General features: G+C 46.3%; 2 protein-coding genes across 3 annotated transcripts in view; one reads left to right on the top strand and one right to left on the bottom strand.

Moving 5' to 3' along the window:
* Positions 1-1,442: 1,442 nt before the first annotated feature.
* c1h4orf46 (chromosome 1 C4orf46 homolog) lies at positions 1,443-9,000 on the bottom strand. 2 transcript variants are annotated; one of them, XM_033018466.1, is made up of 3 exons: positions 8,935-9,000; positions 8,788-8,873; positions 1,443-3,097 (listed from the first exon to the last, which is right to left on the bottom strand). In XM_033018466.1, the coding sequence occupies exons 2-3, from the start codon at positions 8,851-8,853 to the stop codon at positions 2,942-2,944; spliced, it is 222 nt and encodes a 73-aa protein (XP_032874357.1). In that variant the 5' UTR covers positions 8,854-8,873; positions 8,935-9,000; the 3' UTR covers positions 1,443-2,941. The 2 variants fall into 2 exon arrangements, with proteins under 2 accessions (XP_032874357.1, XP_032874366.1); XM_033018475.1 differs by having other exon boundaries at positions 8,788-8,903; positions 8,968-8,992.
* A 4,297-nt stretch (positions 9,001-13,297) lies between these two features.
* etfdh (electron transfer flavoprotein dehydrogenase) overlaps positions 13,298-14,310 on the top strand; it is a 36,108-nt gene continuing 35,095 nt past the window's right edge. Inside the window, exon 1 of the mRNA XM_033018405.1 lies at positions 13,298-13,544. Within this exon, the coding sequence (XP_032874296.1) occupies positions 13,511-13,544 (34 nt within the window). The 5' untranslated portion in view covers positions 13,298-13,510. The remainder of the gene's footprint in view (positions 13,545-14,310) is intronic.

Below are 14,310 nucleotides of genomic sequence, written 5' to 3'. Positions count from 1 at the left end.
AGCCCCGCACAGCCCGGTTTTACCTTCTCCCCAAAATCCATAAACCCAACTGCCCTAGCAGACCCATCGTTTCTGCCTGCTCCTATCTCACTTCTCTTTTTCATGTCCATCTTGTTACAAATGTTGGCCTCGCTGTCATTGGCCGTCCTGAAAAAGACGCAAGCTTCCGGCGACAATCAGTAGAAGCCATCACTTGTTGCAATGGATGATGGTGGTAGCAGAATTAGCTCAGGATACTTCCAGTTTCCAGCCCCGTGACGTGGACGCTTCAGCTATGGGGCCCCTTTCTCACTGAAATCACTTCTACGTACCCCGATTCCCTGGTCCAATCCCTCCCGACCTATGTCCGAGATACCTCACATGCCCTTCGTCTCTTTAATAACTTCAGCTTTCCAAGCCCCCACACCCTCATCTTTACTATGGCCGTTCAGTACACCTCCATCCCCCCACCAGGAAGACCTTAAAGCTCTGTTTTTTCCTCGACCGTAAAACCAGCCAATTTCCCTCTACTAACACTCTTCTCCACCTAGCAGAGCTGGTCCTCACTCTTATCAACTTCTTTTAACTCCTCCCACTTCCTCCAAATCAAAGGTGTAGCTATGGGCACGCAGGGTCCCAGCTATACCTGCTTCTTTGTAGGGTATGTTGATCAATCTCTGTTCCAGGCATACACTGGCCCTATCCTCAAACTCTATCTCCATTACATTGACGACTGCATTAGTGCTACCACCTGCACCAATGCAGAACTCATGGACTTCATAACTTCACCACCAATTTTCATCATGCACTCAAATTCACTTGGACAATCTCTGACATCTCCCTCCCCTTTATTGATCTTCAGTCTCCATCACAGGAGGTAGACGATCGACTGACGTCTATTACAAACCTGACTTTCACAACTAGACACTTCTTCCCACCCTGCTTCCTGCTAAGAATATCCACCTACTCCCAACTCCTCCGTCTATGCCACATCTGCACCCAAGATGAGATGTTCCATATCATGACATCCGAGATGTCCTCATTCATTAGGGAACTGGGGTTCCCCTCTTCCATCATGGATGAGGCCCTCACATGTCTTCTCGGTATCCCACAGCTCCGCTCTTACTCCCCCTCCCAACTGGGAGTGTCCTCCTCGTCCTTACCTTTCACCCCCATCAGCCGCCACAACAGCACATAATCCTCCAACATTTTCACCACTTCCTACATGATTCCACCACTAGTCACATCTTCTCATCTCCATCCCTTTCTGCCTTCCGTAGAGACCGTTCCCTCCGCAACTCCCTGGTTAACTCATCCCTTCCCACTCAAGCCACCCACTCCCCAGGTACCTTCCCCTGCAACCGCAGGAGATCCAATGTCTGTCCCTATACCTCCACCTTCGACTCTGTCAAGGGAACCCGACAGTCCTTTCAGGTTAGGCAGAGGTTCACATTTTACATCAATTTGACTGCATAATATGAAATTTTATTTAATAATTTGGCAATGTCACTACAGCATATGAATACCTAAATAACATTTTTCTGAAAGTGTTCCGTTTAATGGATATACATCAAATACACAAGACATCTGCTCCAAACAAACACTGAATACAAAGGATAGAAAAGGATAGCAAAAGATGGAACTTATATAATGAAAATCGGTACCCCCTCCCTGTGACAGTACAATATACTGTATCAAAGAAATGTAATGAGTCATAGAGGATCTACATAAAAAGATTAACAATTCAGAGAAAAAAAAACACCAAAGAAATTGAAGATGCTGCAGAAAATTATGGAAATGTTCAATAAGTTAACCATCTACAGAGACAATGAGTTAATATTTCAATTGAAGATTAAGATGAACGATCATTGACATGCTACGTTTATTTCTCTCCACATTGTTGCTTGACCTGATTATTACTAGTATTGTGTTTTATATTTTAGGAAAAAACTAAATGGTTGTATTGTGTATATATTTTATTTTTAATAATTCTAAAATTAAAATCAAGCTAAGTAGTAAACTGTCCACTATGCCCAAAAGACTTGATAATTTTAAAAACATTTCAATATCAAGAATATCAAATAACTATAATCAAAACTTGCTGCTGCAATGCACTTTTCTTAAACGTACGGCCATTTTAATGCTAATGTATAGAAAACCCTCAAAAATATAATCATCGCTATGACTGGAATGGTCAATAAACTATAGATGATTTAGATCTTAAAAGGGGAAAAAAACAGCCACAGAATTCGGTATGCTTCCAGGTATAATCCTTCTTCTGCTAATAATTTCTTACCATATGCAAAGCACACAGTAAGAAATAAAATATTTCACCAATGCTTCTGATTACATTAAAGTAACTAAGGGGAGGCACATTTATCGAGATAGTAAACAACTTTAGGGTTCACTGCCCATGTTTTTATATCAGTCAGAATCAAGACATGAAGATCCATTTGCAGAATAATATTCAAAAAATGTAGTTCGAGCATTCCAAAGACTGGAGTGGAGAAAAGTCAGAGTTGTGGTTAATGGCAAAGGAAATATACAAGTCTCCCTCTCATTTAACTAAGACAATTAGAAAGAATCAAAATGTAACATAACTACTTGTGGACAAGGCCTAAACAAATGTACATTTTAACTTTGAAGAATTACTTCTGTTTCAAATGATAATTTTCTTGATTCAGCTCATTTCAGCTGTTCTTCTTAGACCCAAGGAGCTAAAAACTTTCAATTTATTGGCAAGATACACTTTGGACCAAATTAATATCCAACATAAATATCTTCTAGAATGTACTTATGTACACTATATTTACCATTATTTCCCATTCTTCTCTTCTTTAGATAGCTATATATTCATTTGGTTTACTAGTGATGATGGCTTTCTTGACTTTAAAAGTGAGTCATTAGGCTTCCAACATCAAACATGATGTTCTTCAAAGAATAATATTGCTCATCTTTCTGATCAGTTGTCTGGCTTCAGGGATTCATACCCCTCTTTGAGTAGATCCCTCCATGCTTTCAGAAACTGAGCATTTGCTGAACATTTTGCAGTTAGGTCTTCCACTTGAGCTGAAAGAGATGATGTGACTTCCCAAACTTTTGTTAAATAGAAAGCAGTCTGAAATGAAACAAAGCAACAAACAAGTAAAAATAATAAACAAACTCAAACTGAAAACCACAGCTTACCATGCCATGTTATCTGAAACTATTACCTGTAGCAACATACCTATACACAAGCATCAAAACTTTGGTGCCGACCTGTAGGGGGTATGGCTGCCTAGCCTGCAGCTGTCTGTTTTTCATTTCTTTTTTCTTATTTTTAGTTAGTTTAGTGTTTTGTTTTTTAAGGAGTTCTAGCTTTTTTATGTGTGGGGAGGGGGGGGAGGGGGAAACTAATTTTCAGGGTCCCTACCTGGTCGGAGATGCAGCTTTTCTCCGGGCTGCACTTTCGACCCGTCCTCGCGGCCTACCAGCGGGCCTGGAGCGGCATTTCCTGAGGGGACCGCCCGGAGCCTCGGCATCGGCGGCTGCGGAGCTGCGGGTCCGAGGAGCGAGGGGACCGCCCGGAGCCTCGGCCGCGGCACCGGCATCGGCGGCGGCGGCACCGGCATCGGCGGTGGTGGCACCGGCATCGGAGCTGCGGGTGTGAGGACGGCGGTGCAGCGCTGGAGCGCCATTGCGGGGCGGGCGGTGCCTTGCCTGGGTCGCTGAGCTGGAACTCCGGTGAGCTGGGTCCGTTGCGGAGCTGCGGGTCTGTGGAGCGGCCAGCTGCGGCGCTGAACTTTACATCGGGAGCCTGGGATCTCTCGATGAGATCGCCAGTTGAGCTCCATTCGGCGCGGCCTTGTCGGCTCCGGAAGCCACGGTCTCGAGTAGGGAGGCGGCCGTTCCAGGGTTTCCATGCCACTGAGAGGACTCTCCCGACGCCGGAACATCATCACCCGGCGAGGACGGCCTGGAACATCGGGCCTCCGTAGAGGCAACTGTGGAGGCCTCAATAGGCCCGACTATGGGTGGACATTGGGGATGGGACTAGACTTTGTGCCTTCCCCCATAATGAGAACCATTGTGGGGGGATGGTTTTTTTTATGTTAAAGCTATTTATTATTGTTATGTTTGTATTCTTTTTTATGTGCTGCATTGGCAAAAAGAATTTCACTACATCTAGGTGTATGTGACAATAAATCAACCTTTGAACCTAATATTAAGACACAAAAAACTACAGATGTCTTAATCTTGAGTGAAACACTAAGTGCTGGAGTAACTCAGCGGGTCAGGCAGCATCTCTGGACAGAAAGAATAGGCAACATTTCCCAACTAAAAATCTTCATAGATGCTGCCTGAACAAATGGGTTACTCCAGCATTTTTGTGTTTTGCTCAAACTTTAGTTTTATTGCATTTGCCATGTTTCAATAGCCTAATTATTAGCAAAGATTCAGGATTTACTGAAAACAGTTACATAGTCCAGTATAAAAATAGGCTGAACTGAATTGGATGCATCTTTCAGCTCTGAAGGGCTAAATCAGCATTAAGCCACCAAAGGAAAAAAAAATAAAAATTGTGTGTACTCTCTGGACATACTGCATGGTAGATAACAGAAAATCCATCAAACCACTCCTTTGCTGGATTCAGATGAAGTCTAATGGCAGAGCGCAGTTGTGCTGGGATTCACCAGTGTGGCGCAGGAATTTGTTCTACACAGCAAGACCTGTCAGACACATAGCTACACCCACACCTATGTTTTGAATGAAAATGCCTGATCTGTTGATTAAATGGGAAAGGCACATTTAGCTTTTTGTTTGCTTTAAGTTTAAAGTTTATTTTCATGGTGTTTTATAATGTTTAATCTTTAACATTACACCTTTAACATTTAACACCTTTAACATTATTTAGAACATGAACAGTTTAAATGTTCTGATTATCAGTTATTTCAACATCAACAGATTTAGCAGGATGGTGGGCTCCACCCAGGACTTTAATCATGTTAAAGGGCATCTTGGCTTCTGTGTTTTGAGCAAGGGAATGAGTCAGCCTGTGCATCATTCTGCGTTCAGGCGTGAGTGAGCAGTAACAACAGACTAAACGTTGGCAACTGGTTAAATCCTTTGATTTAGCACAATTATATTACAAAATAAGCACAGAACATAGCAGATGAACTGCAGTAATAAACTCACATTTCACTACAATGTTATGACAATAACTTCCACAGTGAACCTTGTAAATCAAGTTTGGGTCTACCGGAAGGCAAATTGTTGACCTCTAATTAACCGTTGCTATCAAACTGCCTTTGTAAAATGACAGTTTCAGTGCCAAATGTGCTCTTGGCATTATCAGGTAACGAAAAGAATTCCTTATGTGACTAATGGAAGAATTCAGAGACATTCCACGCCACAGATTTGCAGTCTGAGAAAGAGAAAATGAAATCAGATGTGTTGGAATTACTGTTGAGTAAAGGTGACTACAGATGCAGGCTAATGTTGATTGGAAAAGGACCCAAGCGGGAATGCCAGTGTAGCAGCAATAAGGAAGCGATTCCGCGCCAGTGGGCCACATGAGTGGCAAGGGTGGGGGTGGGGGGGGGGGGGGGGGAGTGTGATTTGGGTAAACAGCATTGAATGTTTGTGTGTGTTAAAAGTGTGAGTAAATGTTGTCCGGTTTGTTTTATGTGGGGGTTGGGAGAGGGGGAGGGGGTCGGGGAAACTTTTTTTTCAGTTTCTTACCTTGCCGGAGATGCATTTTTTTCCCAGATCGCATCTCCGGACGCTCTTGGGCCTACGATCAATGGAGCTGGAGGCCTCCTTGGACTGACTTGAGCCCCACCGCTGGGCGTGGACAACATCGGAGCTGATTGTTTGCCTGGGATCACTCCAACCGCGACCTGCGGACTTATCATCAAGAGTTCACAGTCTCGGGATAGGCCGAGTCGGGAAGCTCCAACGCCGACACGGGGGAGCTGACATCCCCCCGATGCAGGAGCTGATCGCCCGATGCGGAGGGCTCAAACGCCGCCGGCTACGGGAGTCAAGATCGTCCTGTCAACAGAGGGCTCGAGGCCCCCCACCGCGGGAGAGCAAAGAAGGGAAGAAATTTGAACTTTTTTCCCCCTTCCGTCATAGTGAGGAATGTGGAAGAGTCACTGTGGTGGATGTTTATGTTAAAATGTATTTTGTGTGTTCCATTGCTTTTTATTTGTATGACTGAAGTTGTATGAACCAAAGTTATCCACATTGGTGGCAAAAACAGGAAAGTAGACTATTATCTGAATGGTGGCCGATTAAGAAAAGGGGAGGCAACGAGACCTGGGTGTCATGGTACACCAGTCATTGAAAGTAGGCATGCAGGTGCAGCAGGCAGTGAAGAAAGCGAATGGTATGTTAGCATTCATAGCAAAAGGATTTGAGTATAGGAGCAGGGAGGTTCTACTGCAGTTGTACAGGGTCTTGGTGAGACCACACCTGGAGTATTGCATACAGTTTTGGTCTCCTAATCTGAGGAAAGACATTCTTGCGATAGAAGGAGTACAGAGAAGGTTCACCAGACTGATTCCTGGGATGTCAGGACTTTCATATGAAGAAAGACTGGATAAACTCGGCTTGTACTCGCTAGAATTTAGAAGATTGAGGGGGGATCTTATAGAAACTTACAAAATTCTTAAGGGGTTGGACAGGCTAGATGCAGGAAGATTGTTCCCGATGTTGGAGAAGTCCAGAACAAGGGGTCACAGTTTAAGGATAAGGGGGAAATCTTTTAGGACCGAGATGAGAAAAACATTTTTCACAGTGGTGAATCTCTGGAATTCTCTGCCACAGAAGGTAGTTGAGGCCAGTTCATTGGCTATATTTAAGAGGGAGTTAGATGTGGCCCTTGTGGCTAAAGGGATCAGGGGGTATGGAGAGAAGGCAGGTACAGGATACTGAGTTAGATGATCAGCCATGATCATATTGAATGGCGGTGCAGGCTCGAAGGGCCAAATGGCCTACTTCTGCACCTATTTTCTATGTTTCTATGACTTGGCAAATGAAATTCCTCGTATGTTGCAAAACATACTTGGCTAACAAAGTATTATTGTGATTATGATTGTAATTGTGATTATGATTGTAATGATTGTAATTGTGATTGTGATTATAGCTTCCGAGAATGTCGGATGAATTTTGTATATATTTATTACGAATAAAGTCTATTTTGATTTATTTATTTATTTATTTTTAAATCGCAGGAATTTCAGGGAATCATTCAGAAGATGCAACATCTTTACATCCCAAAAAGGAAGAAAGATTCTAAGGGTAGAATGAGGCTGACAAGGGAAGTGAAAAACAGCATAAAACTAAAAGAGAAGGTATATAATGTTGAAAAGTGGGAAGCCAGAGGATTGGGAAGCTTTCAAAAACCAACAGAAGATAGCTAAAAAGACAATAAGGGGAGAAAAGATGGTAAGCTAGTCAATAATATAAAAGAGGATAGCAAAGGTTTCTTCAGATATATAAAGTAAGAGGAAGCCAAGAGTGGACGTTGGACCGCTGGAAAATGATGATGGAGAAGTGATGAGGGTAGACAAAAATGCTGGAGAAACTCAGCGGGTGAGGCAGCATCTATGGAGCAAAAGAATAGGCGACGTTTCGGGTCGAGACCCTTTTTAAGACTGATGTGGGGGTGGGGAGGCGGGAAGAAGAAAGGTGGAGACAGTGGTCTGTAGGAAAGCTGGGAAGGGGAGGGGAAGGAGGGAGAAAACAAGGACTCCCTGAAATTGGAGAAGTCAATGTTCATACCGCTGGGGTGTAAACTACCCAAGTGAAATATGAGGTGCTGCTCCTCCAATTTGCAGTGGGACTCACTCTGGCCATGTAGGAGGCCCAGGTCAGAAAGGTCGGATACGGAATGGGAGGGGGAGCTGAAGTGCTGACCTACCGGGGGATCGGGTTGGTTAATGCAAACTGTGCTTGGTCTCACCAATGTAGAGCAGTTGACACCTAGAGCAGCGGATGCAATAGATGAGGTTGGAGGAGGTGCAGGTGAACCTCTGCCTCACCTGGAAAGACTGCTTGGCTCCTTGGATAGAGTCGAGGGGAGGAGGTAAAACAACATTTCCTACAGTTGCAAGGGAAAGTACCAGGGGAGGGGGTGGTTTGGGTGGGAAGGGGCAAATTGACCAGAGTGTTACGGAGGGAACGGTATCTGCGGAAAGCTGAAAGGGAAGGAGATGGGAAGATGTGGCCAGTGGTGCGATCCCGTTGGAGGTGGCGAAAATGTCGGAGGATTATCTGTTGTATGTGACGGCTGGTAGGGTGGAAGGTGAGGACAAGGGGAACTATGTCCTTGTTACGAGAGGGGGGAGGGGGAGTAAGAGCGGAGCTACGGGATAGACCTTCTCAACTGATCGGACGATTCGCTGCAGCCTCCGGGTGTCGTGCTTGGTGGCTGAGCCAAACCAGACCATGATGGAGAAGGTGAAGACAGACTCTACGATGGCCGTGGTGAGAGCCAATAATGGGGAATAAAGAAATGGCAGATGAAATGGAATAATTCTTTAGCGTCAGACTACACTGTAAAAGACATCAAAAATGTGCCTAAAATTCAGGCGAGTATTAGGGGGTAGAAGTTAGTGGAGTGGCTATTACTAAGGAGAAGGTGTTTGGGAAGCTGAAAGGTGGAGAAGACATCTGGACCAGGCCCCGGTAAAGAAAGGGGGATGGAATCGGAGCTCTGACCGGACCTCAGATAGGAGGGGACCATCCCTCGGCCTCGGGTCTCGGTTCCTCATCGGTCAATCATCACCGGGACCGGGTCCGGGCCGAGCAGCCTTCACCCACCTGGTCGATCTGTAGTTCCAGATCCTGCAGTTGCTGCGCGTCCGCCGCCACGTCCTCGCCCGACATGGTCCCCGCTCCGCCACCTGCTACCGTGGTACTGGAGTACAGTGGGCAGCCTGCTACCGTGGTACTGGAGTAGTGAGCAGCTTGTCACCGTGGTACTGGAGCACTGTGAGCAGCTTGTTGCCGTGGTACTGGAGTACAGTGGGCAGCCTGCTACTGTGGTACTGGAGTAGTGGGCAGCTTGTCACCGTGGTACTGAAGTACAGTGGGCAGCCTGCTACTGTGGTACTGGAGTACAGTGGGCAGCTTGTCACCGTGGTACTGAAGTACAGTGGGCAGAGTTTGTCGCCTGCTACTGTGGTACTGGAGTACAGTGGGCAGCCTGCTACTGTGGTACTGGAGTACAGTGGGCAGAGTTTGTCGCCTGCTACTGTGGTACTGGAGTACAATGGGCAGAGTTTGTCGCCTGCTACTGTGGTACTGGAGTACAGTGAGCAGCTTGTCGCCTGCTACTGTGGTACTGGAGTACAGTGGGCAGAGTTTGCCGCCTGCTACTGTGGTGCTGCTCCACACGCCCCTGTTCCCCGTCTCTCTCTGCCTGCTCCTCACTCCCCGTGCCCGTCCCGCGGCGCTGCTCCACTCCACTCCACTGTGGGCCGTTTGCCGCTCCCGCTCCCTCTGTCTCCCCGCGCGCTCCCCCCCCCCCCCCACCCGCCGCTGCAACTGTCAAAGCTCGCGCCCAACGAGGACCCCGCTTACACTGCCCACAGCCGTGCCTGGGCCGGAGCCGCACACATCCCCACACAAACCCAGCCCCCCACCCACACCACAACAGTCCACATTTAAACCAACATCCCCCCGCAATCATTCAACTTTATTTAATACTAGACCAAGTGCAGACCCGTTGGGTCTGTACCCCCAACGTGCGGTTGGGGGGGGGAGGCGGCATGCAGCGTCACACACTAACTACCCCCCCCCCCCCCCCCCCCACACACGCTAATGGAGGGGAGAGAGAGAGGGGGGGGGAGAGGGGGGGAGAGAGGAGAAGAGGGGGAGAGATTAGGGGAGGGGAGGGGAGGAGAGAGGGGGGGGGAGGAGAGAGGGGGGGAGGAGAGAGGAGGGGGGAGGGGAGGAGAGAGGGGGATAGATTAGAGGAGGAGGGGAGGAGAGGAAAGGGGGGGAAGAGGAGAGGGGGGCGAAGAGGAGAGGTAGGGGGAGAGGAGAGGGAGGGGGGGGGAGGAGAGGGAGGGGGGGGGGGGGGAGAGGGAGGGGGGGGGGGAGAGAGAGTGCCTTTTTACTTCAACCCAAACAACCATTTGCAGGCAGTGCTTTTTTTTAACCTCTAACCATATTTTCATTTTCAAACCAAATTAAGGGTACTCACAGTGCTGTAGACATTTGTCAGTGTCATTCAAAGCTCTGATTGAGGCACACCACTTGCAGAGACTGATTGAGGCACACCACTTCCTGGTTTTATAGTCCCTGTCCCTCCCTCCAGCAGGGGCAGCAGAGAGAATGGGGAATGTTGTAAAAACATTAATATCTCTGTCAATTTTCATCGACGGGAAAAATCCTCGGCACACACGCGGCGAAGGGGGGCTCTGAGCGAGGTGGCCAAAAATGACGGATGTAGGTGGCGGCGTACTCTCGGAAACCGCAGCACAGAAAGCCAAAACCGGTCAAGAACAGAGTTTTAGTAATATAGATAAACCGAGGGGGACTGAGATCAAATTACAATCAGCTCCCTTTCGGGCGATTCTTGGGGCGGCCTGATATTTGCAGGCATTTAATTTCGAGGTGCAACAACAGGGGAAAGTGAACAGGGCGATACGATTATTTTTTTTGCATAGCGCCTTGCATTCATTTGTTCCATATCTCTCGTTTCCCTTTCCCCTGACACTCAGTCTGAAATACGGTCTCGACCCGAAACGTCACCCATTCCTTTTCTCCAGATATGCTGCCTGTCCCGCTCCTATTCCCGCATTTTGTGTCTATATTAGATGAAGGCTGCACCAAGTTTACCAGCCCGAGTCCTCCCCCATTGCTCGATTCTTTTGTGGAGCAAGGCAAGGGTGGGAAAGAACTTTCAGAGTCAAGAACAGTTTTATTTGAGTCATAGAGTGATACAGTGTGGAAACAGGCCCTTCAGCCCAACTTGCCCACACCAGCCAACATGTCCCATCTACACCAGTCCCACTTGCTTGCGTTTGGTCCATATCCCTCCAAACCTGTCCTATCCATGTACCTGACTAACAGTCTGAAGTAGGGTCGCGACCCGAAATGTCACCTATTCCTTCGCTCCATAGTTGCTGCCTCACCCGCTGAGTTTCTCCAGCATTTTTGTCTACCAACTGCTTCTTAAACGTTGGGACAGTCCCAGCCTCAACTACTTCCTCTGGCAGCTTGTTCCATACACCCACCTCCCTTTGTATGGAAAAATATGTCCCAAATAGAACAATGACATTCTTATTTACAGCAGCATAACAAGAATATATAAACATAATATAATGTAAACAATATGATAAAATAAAAAATGTTCAATGTATACATGCATATAAAACAAAAAATAATAGTGCAAAAAAGACAAAACAAATGTACCCAAGTCTAAGTTCTTCAGAGTTTATTTGGAGATTATAACCTGATGGTTGTAAGGAAGAAGCCATTCCTGAACCTGGATGTTAGCTCCTATATCTTCTTCACATGGCAGGAGTAAAATGAGGCTGTGGCCAGGGATGTGTGGGTGTCTGATGATGCTGCCTTTTTCAAGGCAGCGACTCCTGTCAATCCCTTGGATGTTGGGGAGGTATTTTAACAAACATTTTCAGTGCTTCATCAGAGAACTGTCAAGCTAAACCTGATAGCACTTTAACTTACCTTCCCATTCCCATTCTGACCTTTCTGTCCTGGGCTTCTTCCATTATCAGAGGGAGGCCAAATGTAAATTTGATGAACAGCACCCTATATTTCACTTGGGCAGCTTACAACCCAGCAGTATTGATTTCTCTTTTATCTTGCACTAAACCTTATTCCCTTATCATGTGTCTGTACACTGTGAATGGCTCGATTGTAATTATGTATTGTCTTTCCGCTGACTGGTTAGCACGCAACAAAAGTTTTTCACTATACGTAGGAAACATAGAAACATAGAAAATAGATGCAGGAGTAGGCCATTCGGCCCTTCGAGCCTGCACCGCCATTCAATATGATCACGGCTGATCATCCAACTCAGTATCCTGTACCTGCCTTCTCTCCATACCCCCTGATCCCTTTAGCCACAAGGGCCACATCTAACTTAAATATAGCCAATGAACTGGCCTCAACTACCTTCTGTGGCAGAGAATTCCAGAGATTCACCACTCTCTGTGTGAAAAATGTTTTCCTCATCTCGGTCCTAAAAGATTTCCCCCTTATCCTTAAACTGTGACCCCTTGTTCTGGACATCCCCAACATCGGGAACAATCTTCCTGCATCTAGCCTGTCCAACCCCTTAAGAATTTTGTAAGTTTCTATAAGATCCCCCCTCAATCTTCTAAATTCTAGCGAGTACAAACTGAGTCTATCCAGTCTTTCTTCATATGAAAGTCCTGACATCCCAGGAATCAGTCTGGTGAACCTTCTCTGTACTCCCTCTATGGCAAGAATGTCTTCCCTCAGATTAGGAGACCAAAACTGTACGCAATACTCCAGGTGTGGTCTCACCAAGACCCTGTACAACTGCAGTAGAACCTCCCTGCTCCTATACTCAAATCCTTTTGCTATGAATGCTAACATACCATTCGCCTTCTTCACTGCCTGCTGCACCTGCATGCCTACTTTTAATGACTGGTGTACCATGACACCCAGATCTCGTTGCATCTCCCCTTTTCCTAATCAGCCACCATTCAGATAATAGAAAATGTGCCAATAAATTAAACCCCTGTCCCACGGTACGAGTTCATTCCAAGAGTTCTCCCGAGTTTCCCCTGATTCGAACTCGGAGATTTACGGTAATGGCCACTCGTCGGTACTCTGGGCTCTCGCGGACATTTTTCATCATGTTGAAAAATCTTCACGAGTCTTCCCGTGCTTACCTGCCATTAGCGAGTCATCCCAACAAAACCTAAAGATACACTAAAACATACAAGTAAAAACAGACTAAAAGAAAGGGACGAGACAGGCTGATGGTGAGGGTGCCATGTTGTTCTATCTCTCGTTTCCCTTTCCTCTGACTCTCAGTCTGAAGAAGGGTCTCGACCCATTCCTTCTCTCCAGAGATGCCGCCTGTCCCGCTGAGTTACTCCCGCATTTTGTGTCTACCTTCGGTTTAAACCAGCATCTGCAGTTCCTTCCTGCACACCTGATACCCAGCTGAGCAGACGGGACAGTATAAAGTTTGCACTGGTGATGGAGGAGAAATGGGACAGATTTTGCACAAATCAACTGGTCGCAGCTGCAGCCACAATGACGGCGCTGACGTCACCGCTGATGACGTTGTCACCCATTGTTGACGACACTGCAGCCGGTGAGCATGCGCATGTTCCTGGCCTTCAGTGTGAGACTACAATCCCCAGAGTGCATTGGCAGTCTCTGCGCAGGCGCAGCGGGCGGGTCCAGTGGGGGCCCTTCGGTTCGTAACGTGAGAGCGAAGGTTGAGTTGTGGCAGCCGGACCGGGTCGCTGCTTCGTCGGTCGGTCGGAGAGGCGTGCACTGTGTTGTTAGTTTGTAACGGGGGATCTCCGGCATGTGGTCTACAGCTTGCAGGTTGACAACGCGAGGTAAGTAACAATCCCTTCATTTCCTCTAAAGTAAACGGCCTCTGGGCAGCACAGGCACGACTGTCAATACAATCATTGCCCGTTTTGTTTTAAAAAGCACGAATAACTTAGCCAGTTCATAAAGAATAAGAAGAATGAACGAGAGTGAAGTGGCTAAAGATGAAACTCCCTTAGAGATCGTCCAATGTCAACGAATGTTTACCCATGATAAACAACCCAATGTCTCCACCCTATTTACAAAATGCTTTTTACCTGTAGGTTTCCAAATGTCATATGGATTGAAAGCTTTGAGACATTTCATTGAAATCATAACAGTATTGTTTCTATAATACATATATTTACACGTTTTGTAAAATGTGTACGCGTTGTGTAATATGGGAAAGCCCACGTTGGAAGTGTGTCAAAGGTTAATGCCATAAACAGACTTATCAATTACAAGGTTTCTAATTAAAATTGAATTGCTGGGTGTAGGTGTGTGACTCAACACCACGTTTAAGAATAATCAGGTATTTTTAATTGGTCTGGATTTTATTGATTTGATATACTCCAGTGAAATATTTGCGCAGTTGAAGGCTGCCTTGCTTTTTCAATACTGAGGTTTGCAAAATGAGGTGGGAGAACAGCGAAGAAGAGCACTGTCATCATCCTAAAAAAAAGTTTAACGTAATGTGGGTATGTATTTGCAGGTTCACAGTGTAACCTGAAGTACATGTTTGCCAGCCCCTTTAAAATCTGTCCAGTTTTAAATCCTACGCATTAAAAAAAT

The sequence above is a fragment of the Amblyraja radiata genome, chromosome 1, assembly GCF_010909765.2.
Source record: "Amblyraja radiata isolate CabotCenter1 chromosome 1, sAmbRad1.1.pri, whole genome shotgun sequence".
In the NCBI taxonomy this organism is placed as follows: Eukaryota; Metazoa; Chordata; class Chondrichthyes; order Rajiformes; family Rajidae; genus Amblyraja; species Amblyraja radiata.
The sequence above is the reverse complement of the archived record's forward strand: the minus strand, read 5'-3'. Positions and strand labels throughout refer to the sequence as shown.